General features: G+C 40.6%; 1 protein-coding gene across 1 annotated transcript in view; it reads right to left on the reverse strand.

The window, feature by feature from the left end:
• Nucleotides 1-1,196: 1,196 nt before the first annotated feature.
• The window catches only part of znf385d (zinc finger protein 385D), a 72,305-nt gene continuing 54,103 nt past the window's right edge, over nucleotides 1,197-19,398 (reverse strand). Inside the window, exons 5-9 of the mRNA XM_054621973.1 lie at nucleotides 10,554-10,780; nucleotides 10,409-10,517; nucleotides 8,488-8,669; nucleotides 4,153-4,254; nucleotides 1,197-1,803 (exon numbers count right to left, since the gene is read on the reverse strand). Of these exons, the coding sequence (XP_054477948.1) occupies nucleotides 1,516-1,803; nucleotides 4,153-4,254; nucleotides 8,488-8,669; nucleotides 10,409-10,517; nucleotides 10,554-10,780 (908 nt within the window). The 3' untranslated portion in view covers nucleotides 1,197-1,515. The remainder of the gene's footprint in view (nucleotides 1,804-4,152; nucleotides 4,255-8,487; nucleotides 8,670-10,408; nucleotides 10,518-10,553; nucleotides 10,781-19,398) is intronic.

Genomic DNA, 19,398 nt, shown 5'->3' on the forward strand with positions numbered 1-19,398 from the left:
ACTATGTCATGATGTTTTTGACGTTCTGTACGTGTACTTTTATGCCTGTAATTTCACACTTGTATAACATTACACACTAGGTTTCTCCCCCAAATACATGTATATATCTGAACACAAAATATTGGTCCACTTGCTAATGTATTCTGCCCACTCACTGCATCAGCCGCTGCTGGAGAACAATCTGCTGCATTATTATTCCAATAGGTCATCTGTCATTCAGTAACATAACGTGAATTTACCAATATTAATACATTAAACAATGTTAAATAATGTATTATTTACATCAGGATTATAGGCTAGTTTCTCTTTTACAAGCACACATTGTGATTCAAACAAGGAAGGTGCACATCCTTGAGAAGCATATTTTGTTCGTAGTGGAAATGGAGTTGTGATGGGAATTTTAATGCTGTAGTCTGAATTTGAATTAAATACTCTGAATGTGTACATGCTTCAGTGAAACACAATTTTGTGATAAGTGTTGCTATGAATGCACATTTTGAAACAGAGTGAACCGTGATCCTTAAGTTCACAGTAAGAGATGCATATTTTCTGTACTGTATTTTTGGATTTCCATGTCAGTATATATATATAATAAATTATAATTTGAACTTGTACTGAACTACTGAACTACACATCACCAGCATTAACAAAGTAGGACTCTTTTTATTTGAAATTGTTCACCTTTTACACACTTGACAATTAATATACACAAGCCTTTGTGGTCCCTCTGGCCCGAGACATGGTCAGTGACGATGTGTGCTGGGTATCAACTAGCATGGCCTACGGTGGATGGGAAGCTCACACACACACCCACACACATACACACACACACACCTACACACGCACATATCCAAATACACACAATCAAGCACACATGCAGAAGCACGCGCTTGCACACACATACAGATTTGCAAGGACGGATACAAAAACACACGTCACGACACGTACTCTAACAATCTAACACAGTCTAGCCAGCTAATGTCGACATCAACAGAGGAGGGGCTTAAAGTGCATACAGGATCAGAGGAGGGCCTTGCTCGCTCTTTAGATCAGTAACAGCCTTTTAAATCACGAGCAACAGTAATCCTCCAGTAAAGCAATGATCTTAGTGCCACGCTGTATCTTTACAAAAAGCACATCCCTACTGTGGTTTAGCTCAAACTGTGCCTCGCATCATGAAATAATGACACTGCATAGTTCACGGGGGTTAGTCTTATATATTATTGCGGTTCAATATAGGTCCAGGTCCGGGGGTCTGAGCTGTGGGCTGCAGGATGGCACAGAAAGCACGTATATTGTAGTTTTCAGTGGGATTAGAGAAATAAATCCATCATGGGAGGCTGCAGTTCAATTTTAAATGTGGGATAATCCATGTGAGGAGAGGTGAGAAGGTGTTCCCCGGATGCATAGACGGAGTGCAGATGCAGACACGACTCCTTGGCCTGGTTCTGGGTGAAGCACATGGTTTGGTCCTTGACGGGAGGCGGCGCAGAACCGCCCCTCGGGTCAAACAGGTCAATAAGGGGCAAATAGGACTTGTGGGTGGGAGGTCCTGACAGGCCCGGGGGCCGGGCGGAGCAGTGCAGCGGGGAGGGTCTGTGTCTGGAAGAGGGCAGGGGGGCCGTGGTTGTTGGCGAGGTTGTTGGCGAGGTTGTTGGCGAGGTTGTTGGCGAGGTTGGTGCGGTGCGTGAACGCGTTGCCGAGGGCGGCGGCGGCGGCTGCTGCCATTGCCGCCAGGTGAGCGGGTATGATCTGCGTGGTGAGAGACGGACACTGGCGATCTTTACCCAGGGTCAGCTTTATCTGGTGGAGGAAGACAAAATACAGTCAGTTCAGTCTGTATGTAAACAGTTTGGACAAAATAGTGTGAACACATCATGAAAAAGACCAGAAATTAGCATAAAAATATTTCCACAAATAAAAATGATATTTTTACCTGGGCTAGAAATACCTTTGTGATACTTTCAACACTACAGCTACCTTCTTTATTCCTCACTTTGTGAAATATAAACAAAGCCCTTTTTTCATTTATCAAAATTAGGTCAACATCTGATCATATTTAATGTCTTCTAAACACAAGGTGTTATAGTTAAGAACTAAATAAAAAGCCAGATCGGGAACTATTTGATCCTAAAAAATCTGACAGGACATTTGATACCAAGCCATAATTAGCCAGTTAATGATATTAACATAAAAGTTAATCGATAAAATATCTTGTTAGTCAAAACTTAAAATGCTTTAAATGTAAATTTAATATGAAAACATGCAATGTGAAGACATCACGTTGAGCTCTGGGATTGCCCTTTTTATTTTTTCCTACCACAATTTCAATCAATTTCATTTTTCAATTAAATTTTCATTTGTATAGCCCAATATCACAAATAATAGTGTTGCCTCAGATTAAAGCAACACTAAGGAAAAACACCCAAAAAAAACACTTTTATTTTAGTCTGCTCTTTGTTAATCATTGCAGTTTATCTGTTTTGTTGTCATGATTTATCCAGACTGTTCGCTTTTACAATCCTGGATCAACAGAACACAACATGGTGGTGTCCCTCTCAAACATTAGTCACATGAATAAACAGAAAAGTGAGGACACAGAGGCTGAGCCGGTGCAGAGAGAGTTGGGGGGGGGGGTCAGCGGATCAAACAGGTGCCAGAAATCAGCCGCTGATTGCTGAAAGTGTTGCAGCGGATTTGTGAGAAACCAGAGCTCACATAGAAATCAGCATCAGACATGTTAACTCCTTTATATTATATATAAGTGTTCAATCACTTAACAATGTACCTGCAATTTAGATAAGAGTCATTTAGGGGAAAAAAAGAAGCTAAATCCAGACCTCTTTAATGTGTGTTTGCAGTGGTGATGTAATTATTCTAAAGTCAAAGTCCTTTTTTTCTGGATGTTAGAAATTGAAGAATTGCATCAAGAGTGAGTTTGGAGGTATGTCGTTTTTTATTGAGGGAGAATAAAAAAAAGAGCAAATAAAAGAAACGACAGACTGGCCCAACCTCCAAAAACAACCTAATAGGATGAAAAGGTCACCAAAGTTATCTGGCCTAATCTTCTGTATCAGTAATGGAAAATCTACGGTCTCACAGCACCGGGACGGCAGCCGTTGTCATGGGTTATCAATCACTGACTCAGGCATCGTAACCCCTACGGGAGGCATTCTTTACTCTCCGCTCATCAAAGAAGCTCCTCTCCGTTAACTCAGTCAATGATGGGTTTCAGAAAAAGTCATTTCCCCCACACTGGTAACCCCCGCGCTTTGTCTCGGCAAAACAGTGGGTGTGATTAATGCCGTCTTCCGAGAGCTGTTGGATGGAAACTCAGACTCTCCTTTTATATCTTCCCCACATTGAATCCACATGGCTCCTCCATGCGTCCTGCCGATCCTGCGTCATGTGGCACTCAAAAAAAAACAACTCGCCTGGAGCGCAAAGAATGCCGAGGGGGTTTCGCCACAGAGGACAGCGAGGTAAGTTAAATAATCGCTGTGAGGGAAAGTATTCGAAAAAGTTCCTTTTCAGTTCACTTCTCGTATTCTGCGGTTTGTAAACTTGCCTGACACTAATTGTGCCGCGATGCAGAAGACCACACCCTGAGCCACTCCAAATAAGTTAAAACCGACATTTACAATTACTTATAAATAGTTTTTTCGACGCCAGTCCGCATTCCGCCTCCAGTGCGTTGGCTCGGAGGAGCCTTGATACTTGGCGTTTTTGTCAATAAAATATCAAATGAAATCCCGCTGTTCCCTGCCAGTGATCTTTAATAAAAGCCAGGTAACCGGCGATGCGGTTATGAAAGCTGACATTTCATTGAATTAGATGCTGTCAAGCGGATTGAAGACACTAAAGAAGACGTGTGGAGGGTCTTTTTTTGCTGATAAAACAGAAACAATAAACTGCTAAATTTCTGCATGCAGTTTTGTAAGCAAGACAGAATTATACTTAATCGGGCTTGGCACATACTTTTTCTTTTTATATCACTGCAACAGGAGAATAACAACGAACACAGTCTCAATTATGAGACAATAACAGCTCATGTCTTGATACGTCTATCAGAACTTGCAGTCACTGTGATTGTTGTGTCGACACAAGGACTTTTGTTGCTGATAAGATGACTTGAGACGTGCGATGACTCACCGGCTGCTTGGTCTGGCCCTTCTGCGGTTTGCTGTAGGGGCTGTATTTAGGTTTGGCTGGTTTACCTGCTGCTCGGTCTTTATGACGCCGACTGCTGATATGCTGAAAAGGAGACAGGAAACGAGTTTCAAATGAGGCAGACAGGTCTTGAGTCACAATATGGTTTCAGCGTGTCATTCTGCTGTGGTTTGTAGCATTCAAATAATGCAAAACTAATGTAAAAACAGATTAGAAAAGATTAATCATTTTTCATTTCTGTGTATATGTTATATTTTATACATGGCTAAAATCAACATTAGCTTGAATGAAAATTGTTATCTACCTAATACTTATGAACCAATACAGTTTGCTGTTTGTGAGGCCAAAGGTTTCAAAAGACAGCCAGGAAAGTCAAGGCAGAAAAAATAAGGAAGGAAGAAATGGTTAATTAAGAAATCAAGCTTTTGCGTCAATTGTTTCCAATGTATACACGACCAGCGCCAAGGAGAAGCAGTCCGGATGCCGGCTCTTGTGAACATCCACGACCCCGAATTATGATTGCCGAACTTTCTTTTTTTTAAATAGCCACAGCCCTCTGGTTTGCAACCAAAGAAACCAAAATGAGTGAAAGGAAAACAACTTCACCATCAGTGAGGAAGCAGATCAATCAGCAAAAACGGTCATGGAGTGACATAATAATTCCTGTATTCATCAAAACACATAGCTACACTTCCTTTCATTTAGGATTCAACCTTCTCTTTTTGGCTACGTTGTGAGATTACATTATGTGGATGGCAGCAACCTGTAGTGTACAGTTTGTTAGACGGATTGGATGTAGCCATGGCAACAGAGTTGCTCACTCCTGCCACCCTTTCAAAATACAGGATGTGGCTAATAAAAGTGATACTCAACGTACTGTGCCAGGTGGCCCGCCGACCATTTTCTAATTTACAATGAAAATGAATTGATTCAAAATGGGATTATTTTGTACTTTTAATGTTAATAAGGTGCCAGAAACAGAATAGAAACTAGATTTACCAAATTTGCCTTTGAAAACCAGTCAAATTGCAAATGACATCCATGTCTGTCCATCACTTCATCATTTGTTGGGAAATTGTCATAATTAGCAGACGAATTTCTGAGTTATGGCCAAAACGTCTTTTGTGAGGTTACAGTGACCTTTGACCACCAACATCTTATATATTCCTCCTTTAGTCAAAATGGATGTTTGTTCTTAATCAGAAATTCCATCAAGTTGTTTTTTAAAATATCGCTTCATGAGACTGAACCCCAAACACCCAAATACATGCATGGAAAGCATCAGAATAGACTGATATACCAGAGGATCCTCAAATGTCCTCAAGTGCTAAAAACTAGTGGCCAACCTTGTGCCAAGTTAATTTAGCTAATAAGTAAAGTTAATTAAAGTTAGTTAATTTGAAAATGAAACATTTTAAAGCAAGTTAAGTATCCCTGATCAATGGTTCATGTTAAAACTATTAGATCCATCATTACATTGCATTACATTACAGTCATTTAGCAGACGCTTTTATCCAAAGCGACTTACAGGAAGTATAATAATAATAATAATAATAATATCTTTATTTTATATTGCGCTTTTCATACCCAAAGTCCTGTGGGAAGCATCTTTTGATACTTCTTTTGTGCAAGTGGCCAGATATTGGTGTTAGAGGAAAGATCAGGAGGGGTTACAAAAACTATTAGATCCATCATTACATTGCATTACATTACAGTCATTTAGCAGACGCTTTTATCCAAAGCGACTTACAGGAAGTGTATTCAACATAGGTATTCAAGAGAACTACTAGTCACCAGAAGTCATAAGTGCATCTCCTTTCTTAAACAAGCATCTAAGAGCATAAACCAGAGCAAAAGTATAGTGCAGAGGCAAATTACTACGAAAACAATAATTGCAACAGACTAATACGAATATAATAAGTGCTACAAACTAATACGAATAGGATAAGTGCAGTAAACGAATACGAATTCAATAAGTGCAGCGAACTGATACGAATACAGTGAGTGCAACAACTAATACGAATGCATTAAGTGCTACGAGGAAGGCTCCGGGTAGTACTTCATGAAGAAGTGAGTTTTCAGCCTGCGTCTAAAGATGGGCAGTGACTCTGCTGTCCTGACGTCAGTGGGGAGTTCATTCCACCACTGAGGGGCCAGGACAGAAAAAAGCTGTGTGCATCATCAGGGCGTCATGAAAATCTGCAGCAATCCAATCATCAGATTTCAAGTTAGCTTTTCAGACAAATTCGCTGGTCAACAGGAAACTTTAACCAGTTTCATGGCAATCTGCTGACAAAGTGCTTTTTTAGATACTGCAACTTTCTCTGGATATTTCATAGAAAAAGTGTGAAAATCGTCATTATCTTTTTATTGCCTGTTACCTCGGCCTCAGGCTGGAAGCCATTTCAGGGTAGATAGCTTATCATGCGTTGAGGTGGGAACCTGACCAACAGAGAAGGAGAGGGCAGCACTAAAATACACATCCTCTCTCAAGGTGGACAGTATTATAGCTTTATCGCGACTGGAGACAGCCATGGTGCTGAACAATGCAGAAGAATTCGCCAATTGATTAAAAACTGTTGAGAATGAGAAGTGATATGAAAGCTTTTCTGAAGACCAGAGACCAGTGGATCTGAATAAACAAAAGAAAATACAGGATAACTGAAATGAAACACACAGAAATCCTCTGTAACCTCACGCCAATAAATAATTCAATGCGGGTACACGTTGACAACAAAAAGCAGAATTCTGACTGTCGAAATTTCTCGAGTCCTTGCAGTGGATTGAACAATCACACTTCTTCTCTGGTTTAAAGCTGTAACTGAAATTTGCCACGCTGGATCCTTTTCACAGAGAATCACTGCTGTTTTAGAAGTACTCACTAAAAGCTACTGCATGAAATATTCATACAAAAGTCTATCTCTTTCCGTGGCGAAATCTCAAGGTTGGCTCAGACAAAAGCAAGTGGGTTTCAAGAATGGTGGATGAAATTCCCCCCCATGACAGAATGATCAGCTGCTACAAGAAAAGACGATTTGTGGGGTGCCCTAAAGCACTAAGAGACACATTCCTGACACTGAGTAAAATATCACAGACATCAGATTATTGTCAGATCTCTAGGCTGATTTCCTTAACATCATATCAACTTGAAACCCTTTGCTTTGTGTGAGGAGGGGGATTATCAGAAACTTGGTTAGCTTCACTTCTGCAGCAGAAACCCAATTTTCTTGGCCTTGTGTATGCTTCACCAAGAGACTTCAGACAGGAAACGCTTTGCTGTGACAGCAGAGCAGCAGGAGGAGAAGGACAAATCATTACTAGTGGTCGATGCATCTTTGTATCCAAAATATTTTCATCTTAAATCCAATAAATAAGTTAAAACTGACACTGAAGTCAAGCGAGTCTTTTTCACAGATGAACAGCAGAGGACTTGAAACATTCAGACACATGCACGCAGTAAGCTGGGTGCTTGATGACATATTGAGGCTATGCAGTGAAAAAACTAAGCGAGAGAAATATGTTATTGTCCCTGCAGCCCAGTTGCCAGGAAAAACATGTTGGCAAAGTATGTTTCTGCAAACCACGAGTATGTTGAAGGATGAAATAGTTTTATTTGTTCTGAGCAAGAGACGTAGTTCATCAAGCGACATCATATAAGCGACCCAGCGACCATTATCAAAAGTTACGTGGTATTAAAATGAGTATAACAAGCAAGAAATTCCACTAAAGCCAGATTGGGTCAAACAGACTTTAACTCAGGAGACTGCTGTTCGTTTTCTGTGAAACCAAAAGTCAATGTGGACTTAACCACTAAAGGTGGTTGCTATGTTTTTATGCTACTTATCCTGTTACGTTAAGTTGTTATGTTACATTGTGACGTTTCATTGTTAAGTTTTGTTGTAACTTTACGTTGTTACATCACAGCTTGTACGTTATTTTCTTACGTATTATTGTTAGGTTAAATACTTTAACCTTTTTCAAACCGTGACCTTTTTTTAAATCCTAACCAAGAAGTTTTGTTTCCTAAAATCATTTCACAATGTTAATCGTGTTCCATTGTGCGATTCTGCAAGAGTGATAAAAGGCTGTTATAAAACGCAGATTTGAAACATATTTTTTGGTTCAGAAACATCGACATTCTACGTATATTTGTCTTTCTTTTTATTTTGTTTTGTTTTTTTATATAAAAATTCCACTTTTATCCTCCTGTCAATCATTACAATTTTTATGATGGAAGGTGTAAACAATAAAATAACAATTAAAATGTATTTATTAAAGCTTCAGTCTGCATGAAAGTTGAAGTTCAGTCCCTCTCACCTGTTTTAGCTGAGTCTCTGAGTTGACATGCACATCACACGTCTCACAGTAAAACGTTTTGTTCTGCAGGCCCGTAGTTGATTTGACGGGTGTAGCCAGCTTGCTTTTGACCCCCGGCCGGGGGAAAGACTTGATGGAGCCCACGCCGGTCCTGGCCTCGAGCATCGTCTTGTGCTTCGTACCTGCAGGTTCAAACAGGAAGCAGTGCTGTCAGTAAATAGTAACTTCACCCTAAAAGAAGCTGCCTGAAGGGAAAAGTGAAATCAGAGGTTCACGGTGGGGAAATATGAAGGTCAGTGTGAAAGGGTCGACTTGTAAATTACACTGCAACGACTCAGATCAAAGTGGAGAACCCTGTTAAACTTGTTCACGCAAAATGTCATGGTTCCCGCAAATGTCTCTTTTTTGGATGTCCCTGCAGGGCACTGTTAGCATTGATGTTTAGGTCGGCCTTTAAGTGACCGGGCTTTCATGTGCACACACCGGTTTTTATGTCTAGTTCGATTCCCTGCCGATACAACAGCAGCAGCAGCGGATGGCAGCATTCACACACATTTTCTTCAGGAAATACTTTTCTAGGTAATGATAATAAAAGGAACAGCGCATAACTACATAACTACAGCGCAGTTATTTTTCATATTTCAACCTAGGCCAAAACTTTACTGCATTAAAGGCTTTTCTTTTTTGTTTTTAGTTTGGTAAAGTTGAACATATTATTTGGGGTTGGCTGGCTTTTTCTTAATACTCCTCTGGAAATTAACCCTAACCCTGACCTTTTTTGATAGATTTTTTTTTTTTACAAAGATGCTGTCCTTGTCCCCTACCCGAGAATGGAAATGGCTCTATTATATAGAAACTTTTGAATAGAACTATACGATTGGTAGAGTTATATCACTCTGCTTATTTTCTATATATTATATACAAATAAGTCTAAGTCTCTGCAAAACTGTCACCTTTGGACTCAACCGCTGCACTCGAAGACTTTTCCTTCATCCATTCCTTCACTGTTCCAACAGCCAAATGGATAATGCTGAGACACTGGAGGAAATTCAGCCACCCACTTATCAGGAATTGCTGACAACAATGGCTCAGCTTGCCGGTAATAAAAGGGTAACATGGGACCATTTTCATGGCCTTGCTGTCTGTAGCTTTCAGGTCTTGTGTGGACTGCTGTGCTTGAATGTGGAGAAGATGTCAGTGTGTTTGTGTCTGCCGTGTGCCTGTTGATGGATTATTTGACTTCCTTTCGCTGCCGGGGGGTTCGATTTCGACCTTGGGACCTCTGTTATCAGCCGATTGAATGGGTGTTATCAGAGGTTATCAGCTTCATAGATTTGGGTTGGAAGGTCCCTGCTTCAGCTACTAGTAGATTAAAAAGGCCGTTAACAATCTATTCACATGGTTGATCACCAATACGAATACAAGAAGACGATGTCGACCTTTAGTGGCCTTAGTCATTTGGACGGGAGCAAAGGAGGAAGTCAGGACATGTAGTATACAGAGCAACACACCCGATGTAGTGGCAGTTGCTGGTGATGGATTGGTCAAACAAACACAGGACTTTCACCCAGGAGACCACTGTTTATGTCCCATGTAAACTAGAAGTCAACTTTGACTTATTTGACCGTACTGTTCATGTAACGTGCCTACTTATTTTAACCCAAACCGCAATCGTTTCATAAAACTAAACCAAAGTAGTTTTGTTTCAATTCGCAACGTGGTAGATGCAGTTTGGCCCATCTGAAGTATTTGAATTGTAGTGATAACCACTGATGATGCACATTCCATCGACTGATAACATTGGAAATTAAAATGATGCGGATGCCAAGGTGTTTTGTCTTCTGTACAAATACCTCATAATTATTAAAAATGGTCAACTGATGGTAAAATCTGCAGAAAATGTCTCTCAGACGTCTCTCACCGCTGTTGTGAGCCTCCAGTTGCGATGCAGAGTTCACCGCCACTTTGCACAGCGAGCAGTACAGAAGACGTCGAGCTTTCTCCTCCTCTGTTTCCGCGTCTGTCTCCGCCTCCGCCTTCGCCTCCGCCTCCGCCTCCGCCTCCGCCTCCGGTTCCACCTCGGGCTCCAAGTCTGGTTCTGAGAGTGAGTCGAGAGTCGAGTCCCCTCCAGCTGCTGAGGTAGTCTCTGGGGCGGTGGCTGCCATGGTGCTCTGGACTATCGGCGAGGCCACAGGTGCCGGCGTTGGCGTCGTGAGTGTCGTCAAGGATGCCAAGGGAAGTGGCGGTCTGAGCTCAAGGGAAAGCGGTAGGGGCACTGCTCCAGGAATGCCATCTGCAGAGAGGAAATAGATTATTTGTTTTGAATCATATGGCTCCATTCATCAATGAGGGGCAAATATGTTTTATTCATGTAATGTTCAACCAACAGGTGTTCTTTACAGACTTTGAAATGTGGTCTTAAAAGCAAGATTATGACCATAGTTAAATTTCACTGCTGGGTTTTGTAGGATTACGTGAGAGTTGGTATAAAAGACAGTTATTCTGTTTATTTGCACAACATGTTGAGTAAAAGACACTGATGGAACCACATTCAAAGAGTTTTTGAAGAAGAGCAAAAAGTAGGACTGGGCACGGCAAATAAAAGAAAACATCTTCACCAATTTCACAACGTCTGTGCAGCATTTAGGAAATATGCTGCAGTTAGAAAACATGACAAAATATGAAAAACTGTTGCAAGACGGACAGACCACAACGGAAATAAGTTTACAAAACATAAACGTTTCCAGGGAACAGAATTTAAGCACTAACAGCCTCAAACAGCAGATATTAGGTCTGTATGCAACAAGCAGAAAGGCTCTTAGAGAAAAGACCCCACAACAAAATTTAACACAAAACACAAGGAGAAGATATGCAAAATTTAGAATTTTATCTGATTATAAACTGGCTCTAAACATTGTCCAATGTGGGGTTCATAAAGATTTATAAAAAGATCTGAAAAAGATTAAAGATCTAAAAAAATACATTTCCTGTTCACAGCTCCCCCAATTCCTGGTCATTTTCCATGTTTTGAATCTCGTTCTAAGAGATCTTATGCTTAAGTGAATATTTGTGGTCACCAGATACTGTGACTTAATTTATTTTTTGATATATATCAATACGGAAAAACATTTCATGATTGAGTTTTATATATATCATCCAACCCTACCAAAACATATTAATTTCTTCTCGAAACACAACTGCATAAAACAAACACAGGACTTTAACCAAGAAGACCAGTGTTTGTGTCCCAAAGTGTTGTTGAGTTATTTTGAATTTACATGTTTTTACATACTTATGTTACATAATTGACCTTTTATCTAGTTAACGTGCTCATTTTAATCCCAACCATGACATTTTTCCTAAACCTCAGTTGTTGCCTTGACGTAAGCAAGTGTTTAAATTAGCGTTAACTAGGCGTTTACTACGACCCTAGTGAAGCGTCATAGCTTGACGAACTGGGATACCCAGTGATACCAATATCAAAACCTCTCCAGTCAAACGACACCTGCAATTGATCCTTTGTGCACCAACACCCAGAAAAAAAAGACTGCTTGTATGGTTTTCCATGCAGCTAATCATGCAAGCGGTCATCAATTTAATGCAACATGAGATACAGCCCATAAAACCGTGGTGGCCAGCACACGGCTCTGAACACGGAGATGTCTGAAGCAGCAGCCATAAGCTAACAGTGCTGGCAGAGCTAACAGTTTTAACCTGGTGGGAACCGGCGGGTGGGCATTACACTTACCCTAACCCGTGTTTGTCTTTGTCAGTGGTAACCGCATCTTTGATCGTTGGGCATTGTGGTGGCAATTAGCTAGCCAGTGGGACACACACAGCTTCCATTTACATGATGGCTATCGAATGAAGTACTCTATTGGTATTGATATAACTCCAAGGCTACTGGTATTGGCACTGGGATCGTCATCTTTTAAACAATATCCAGCCCTACAAGTATCCTAGGTTTATATTTATGATGGTAAAGTAGATGAGTGTGACATACTCAAGAGATAACTGATCATATGCCATGGTATGCGAGTCCATATCCAACAAACACAATCTATATTATTGAAATAGACAGCTCTGCAAGATAAGCTGACCTTTAATTCACTGTTATTCCATCATTAATATGTCACACAAATAGCTGCTGTGATCTGAAAGAAATGTCTGATATTTTAAGGCATGAAGACAGCAGTCGATCAATATATTTGACTCATAAAACAACAACACACGTCGGTGTATGGAATACAAAGGACTTGCTGCCACATATACGAAAATGTAATTTTTTGGGAGCACCGCCTGATCGATGCCAATGCCTCTGAGTTCTCCGCACTACGTTGTCACAAAATGAAGATCAGCCAGCCAGGAGAGCAAATCAATAGTAAATCATGTCATGCTATTTTTGTAAGCCATCATATATGGGTCTCATTTATCCCAGCGGAGGTGTTATAGGTTGCCGCCGCAAAAAAAACTGCTCCAGGTTTGCATTGTCGACGTGGGTTCACTTCTGGCAAAGGTTAAAAAAATACATTAGAGGGTTGGAGCTGCAGGTATGTTTCTGTTATAACCTGTGGTGAATGCATTACGGACATCATTTACACAAGAAGAATCAGTAAAGCGCTTCTGGTGAATGTTGTCTATTTATTCAAGCTGTGGTATTGAATGAATCAGCTAAATGCTTTAAATGTATGTAAATGTATGCTTTGTGTATTTTTTCTTTCCATCCAATAACCTTTGAAATGGGTTTGAGGCACATTTCTACTTGTTGTAACGCTCTCCTCTCACAGTTGACTGACTCCAACTGTTTTAAAGTAATGAACAGAAGCAGGTGGTGAGAAAATGTACAAAAACAAAAGGACATCTGCACTATATGATAACGAATGCCTCATTTTTGTCAGAGTTTGTGAGCAAAAAAGTAGAGACTAAATGACAGCTATGATGGTATTTGAGAGAAACTTCTCTAAAGCAGTGTGTCAATGTATTGGTCAAGCTCCAGATTTATTTTTACTTGGGTGTTAGCTATATTTACACAGCAGGCCTGCCTGCTCTGAATCAGCAACATAAACACAACCAACAACCAAAACAGGGTCCACCCTATGAATCAAATTCTCATCAGTGCCTGAAGTGGAAAAACAATAAGTGCCAATACAACATTTATTTACATGTTGGCAAGTTCATCGGTCGGTATCAGCAATCATTGCAAATTTCCCCGCTGCGGGACTAATAAAGGATTATCTTATCTTATCTTATCTCATTATTACAGTCTGAGTTTCTTCAGTGCATAAAGGATTCTAGGAGATACTGGGTTTAAGGGTCCTTATTATTTAAAAACTGTGCAATTTCATATCATTTTGGACCCCTAACTTTTTCTATAACTAACGCCCAAAAAGCTTAAAGACAAAACTTATAATGTTAATAATAATAATTTCATAATTTTGCACAACCTTGCTTTGAACATTTAATTGTTCTGAAAACATTTGCCCTGTAAAATCAAATCATGTAAATGAATAGAGGAGATTCAGGAAAAAAACATATAAAAAATACATTATGACAATACACTATTTATTTTCACTCATTATTTTACAGAAAATGTATTTATAAATTACAACACAAGGAAAAATCACGGTACATCAAAGAGTTAAACGAAGTGTCTGCACTGCATCCTGATGAGTACCGGCCCACTTGAAGCACTGACTCCCACAACTGCCCAGACTATTAACCATAAAGCCCAACATTTTTTCAATCTTCCACCTTGATAAGATACTCCATCCAACCTGGCTGCAGAGGCAACTAAGCAAAGTAGCCCATCCGTCCTTCTCTATAGCTACACCCTCCAGCTCCTCCTTGGGGATCGTGATGCGTTCTCAGGCCAGATGGGATGTATAATCTCTCTAGTGGCCATCCATGAGGCCTCTTCCAACTTGCTAATGTCTGGAGTACCTCCAAAGGGAGGCCTCCAGGAAGAATCCAAATCAGATGCTTGAACCCTCATAGCTGACCCCTTTTAAAGCAAGAGAGCAGCGTTTCTACTCCTCTTGAGCTCCTTAAAGATGTCTGAGCTCCTTTACTCTAACAGGACTTTTGCAACTAAAGTGCAAGAGCAAGGCAATTATTTCCAACGGGCTGTCTCTCGGGTATCTGAGCAAGCCATAGCAGCACGCACTACACTGAAGTACAAAAAAAAAGGTTGCAAAAGGTCAACCAAATACTTTGACCTCAACAAAATGTGTCCAGAGTGATTGAAGCTTTGTCGGGAGGAGAAAGTTGTGGTGGTGACAATTTTACTGAAGAGAAGAACGGTGGAAAAGTGCAATCAGTTTTGTAACTCTACTCTCCGTTAACAGGACTTCAGTGAAAAATCTCATTACAGCAGAAACTATGAGAGGAAGGGCATAACAGGCTATCACAGTATTAATATGATCATGCATATTTTTCCACATTTCTTCCATAGACAACTCTTTTTTGTCACTTACGCGACCCTTCCTTTCAACCATTACCCAAAGCTCATGACCATAGCTGAAGGTTGAAACATGGTTAGCTAAATCAGGAGTGCTGTAAAAAACTATAAGCTTCGTCCAACAGTCCAGTTCAGTCTCCACATTACTGCAGACAAAGCACCAATCGGCCTTTCGATCTCCAACTTATCCTTCACTCGTGAACAAGACCCCAAGGTCAGTTGAGATTAGAGATGTGCCGATATCAATACTATTATTGCGAAGATGCTGACTCACATATCTTGAATGGTTATTGGTGACGATAGGGCCGATCTATTCAATTCAATTCTATGTTTCTACACTATATACATTAAGTACTGGGATTTTAATTCCTGTATAAGTTTCACCAATTTGTCGATGCATTAAAAGGGTTTAATGATCCCAGTCACTTCCACACAATGAGGCATACACCTTATTAATTAAACACTTAACGGTATCGGATCAGTACTTGTATTTGCTGATACCACAAGCATTGTATTGGTATTGGGACTTAATAAATTACATTGGTGCCCTCAATGAAAGACTACTTTACAACAAGCCATGCAAAAATTCAAGACTCAAGTTGCAAATTTCAAATGTACAAAGTCATTTATACATATTACTTTATATTAAAATTCTAAACTGGATTACATGGTGGGGTGAACAAGCTTCTCTTTTCACTCTGTCAGTGTTGCTGCAGGAATTCTTTAATACTATTCAGACAGTCCCTAACAGGATCTTTCCATCACATGACCTTAAGCAAGGTCGTCTAGATTACTGTTGCGAGCAGAGGATTGAGCATCGGTGATGCAATGTATTCCAGCTATGACTAATTGTCCTCTACCTGTAAATCTGCGTGTGCTTTCAGTAAAACCCTGCCTTTGGACTGATCTAAAGAAGAACATCTGGCATGAAAAGGCCATTATTCCAGGCTGTTACACTCAATACCATGACTGGAACATTTATCTAAAGGCTCTGGACTCTGAAAAAGGGGGATCAGTGACTTCGGTTATTAGAAGTGCTGAATTTATGTTCTGTTTAATTTGAGTTGAGGCTGAATACGCTTCAGGCAAGAGCCAGAAAATCTACCCGTTTCTTCCAATCTACACAATTTAAAACTGCCATGCTTGGATTTACAATGAAAGTATTTTGAGTACAAAAAAGAACAATTACATTTGAACTTCGGCCAAAGTAGAACACCTTTTCAAGTTTCATGTTGCATTTAAACCCTAATGGTTTAAACGCCATCAATGACACCAGGTGTAACTTTACATCACAATGTCCCATCAAGCCCGAGCCATTACCACAAGAACAATAATTAATCTGTGAACTATTTATGATGTGGCTGACCTTGTCACTCCTGATGAATAATGTTTATGCCACGAGCAGAGCGGCAGCGACCTCTTTGCCCCCCCCGCAATTAGCAACCACCTACTCCCAGTCGGCTCCGGTGGTGGTGCCAGGCATCAAAACAACCTGAAATCACAGCGATTAACTCACTCGCTGCAAAAAGCTGCCATCACACCTGCTTCTCTGGGCAGCTTTTCAATGGCACGGTCACCGGGCCGAGTTTGGATCCAGAAAAGTGCAAGTGAAGGTTTGGCATTCATGTGAGTGGGCAGGTTTTTGGCTGCGAGTCGCCATTGAACTGCTTTCGGCAGATGTTTATCACCGCGAGCGAGCTAAAAGAAGCGCACAACCAGAGATATCTTAAAGTAGCTGTGAGAGATTCTCCAGGTTTTTTTGTCTGCTGACCTTTAACAGATTGCTTTTCGGTTCTTTCTGTAGATGTCACTCGTTTTTCCTCTTTCATTTATCAAGAGCGGAGAAGTATAATTTTCATAATTTTCTCACAAAGAGAATGTTTCTCCGACGAAGACTGACTCAACATTGACCCAGTGTTTTGAACAGCAAACAACAGTTGGGGAGGGTAAATGGTTCGGGTGCTTTTTTTAAAGAGTACTTTAACATTTTTGGCATTCTGCTTGTTTTCTCTGATATGTGGAGTGTGAAAATCAATATCAATTTCATTTTTATGAATTCAGTAGAGAGATGGCTCCATGATTTTGTTTAGCCTAACAAACACTGAAAGGAGGGGGAAATAGCCTTTACAAGCTTTTAATATTAAGCTTTTTTTTAATATCAGTGTTCATTCTTCAACCTGGAAACAGTAGTTTGGCATCTTATCTAAACTTTCTACTGGCTTTCTACAGAGCTTTTTAACAGCATCTCACAGTCTTCAACAGGGGATGAAATCTGCTCAGTTTGTTATGTGCGAGTTTGCTTTGCCAAACAATTTGTTTACACATCATTCAAAGGAATAGGCCAACATTTCGGGAAATACAATTGTTCACATTCTTGCTGAAAGTAAGTTGGGAAGATTGATACCATTCTCATGCTCGTGTGTTTGAGATGCTGGAGCCAGGAGGATATTAGCTTAGTTTAGCATAAAGGCTGCAAGATAAATACGCAAAAACACAAATTACATCTCGTAAAACCCCAACTTGTCATTTTAACATTTATGTTTGTTTACATATCAAACAAACAAGATATAACTGGTCAGCTATAGATATCTTCTTTATCTTTGGACAGGCCCAGGCCAGCTGATTCCCACTGCTTCCAGTCTTTATGCTAAGCTAAGCTAATAGCTTCCTGGCTCTAGCGCCCCACTCAACAAAAGGACATGAGAGTGGTATCAATCTTTTCATCTAAATCTCAGCAATAAAGTGAAACGTTGTAGGTCAATGTCATACTATTCCTTTGAATTTAAACGCAGCTTTAAAGTTTTTAGAAGACACTTTTGACACAGCAAAGATGGCCATGTTCTTGATGCTAAGCTAGGCTAAACATGTCAAGGAAATACCTCATTAATGAAACATACAGATGTAAAATTGATACACGGCTTCTTGACTGAAAGTGCCTTTGTGTGCAAGAATGTTTTCCAGTATTAGTACTTTAATTCTAATGAGAGTAAGGACCAAGTGAGAGAAAGGTTCTGTCTTCATCTGCCTACGTGTTATATTGCCTTAGTGGTTGGGAAGGCCATCCAATGTTAAGACATGCGTGTCTTTGCCCTTGTGTTGGGGTGAACCCATCTACCACGGTGTCATTACAGAGCCATTTACTGATGGAGGGGCAGGTGATTAAAGTGTACTTTGGCTAGCCTAGGACGGCGTGCACTCTGGGAAGCCTCCAGTAATCCATATCCCCAGTCAGTGTGACCTAACTGGCTCTGCGAGGCCCAGTTAAGAACTCAATCCCCTCTCATTAATGGAGGTAATGACTGTGATCAATCTAAAGTTGGTATGGGCGAGCCAGGGCCCCGACAGCAAGGTGGGAGGAGAAAGAAAAGAGATAGAGAGAGGCCAGGTGAGAGAAAGGAGAGGATGAGAAACAAGAACAAAAGAGGATAGATTAGGAGGACAGATGGAGCTGGAAAAAGGGGGAAAAAGTTAAATGAAAGTGAAAGTGGAAAAGTGAGCAAACTTAAAATCCAGTGTGTGAAATAAGTGGGGGGGAAGGGGGAGGCAGGTGAGGGGGACGTGAGAAGGTGAGAGAAGGGAGATAACATTGAAAGAGAGTAATCGAGTATCAGACACAAAGGGCGAGAAATTGAGAGGGTGGGAAGTGTTGAAGGCGACAAAGATAGAGAATCAAGAGGAAAAAGCAGAGCAGGACAGGTGCCGTGAACCCATAGAGACAGGACATCGCCTTTCTTTCTTTCCTCCATTTGTACCTCGGCTTCTCTCGAACGCCCCCCCCCCCCTTGAGATTTGCTTTGGCGATAGGCGAGAAACGCCGCTCTGAAATCCTTCCATTCTACTTAGGCTTTCAGGCAATCACAGGACTCCCCAGGGATCTGATTACCTTTCTCAATGAAGCCGGATTAAGCTCTTTAATTAAAATGATTGGGCCTTATTATATGCTGTCACAACTTAAAGGACAGAAATCCCTCAAGGCTCTTGAGTTCTGTCAAATTTCATTCGACGTCTATGATTTTTTTTTCTTCCTCTCTTGTCAGTATTCAAAGTGCGTAAATGAGAAAAGAGTCACGGTTGAATATTCCTAGAATAGAAGATTGATAAGGTGAGAAATTTGCATTCACAAATAAGTGTGCATCGACGCCTGCAATCATTATTTTTTTTGTGTCGTAGGGCGACATTATCTCTGATATTTAACAGCGCCAGGAGTCACCGAATTGAATTCACACTGATTTATCTCTTTCCAATTTCATCCGAAAAGCAAATGATCCGCTCCTAATTTCTGTTGGGAAGTTTTCTACGGTTGCACATTGCACATCCCAAAAAATCCCCGACAAATGAGAAACATTTGCAGGTACGGAGCCAATCTAATCACACACTCATCAGGTCTGCTGCTGTCTCCGACGCCCATCTGGAAGCGCTTTTTACGACCCGCCGTGCTTCTACAGAGACTTAGG

The sequence above is a fragment of the Anoplopoma fimbria genome, chromosome 20 (assembly GCF_027596085.1).
Source record: "Anoplopoma fimbria isolate UVic2021 breed Golden Eagle Sablefish chromosome 20, Afim_UVic_2022, whole genome shotgun sequence".
Classification (NCBI taxonomy): domain Eukaryota; kingdom Metazoa; phylum Chordata; class Actinopteri; order Perciformes; family Anoplopomatidae; genus Anoplopoma; species Anoplopoma fimbria.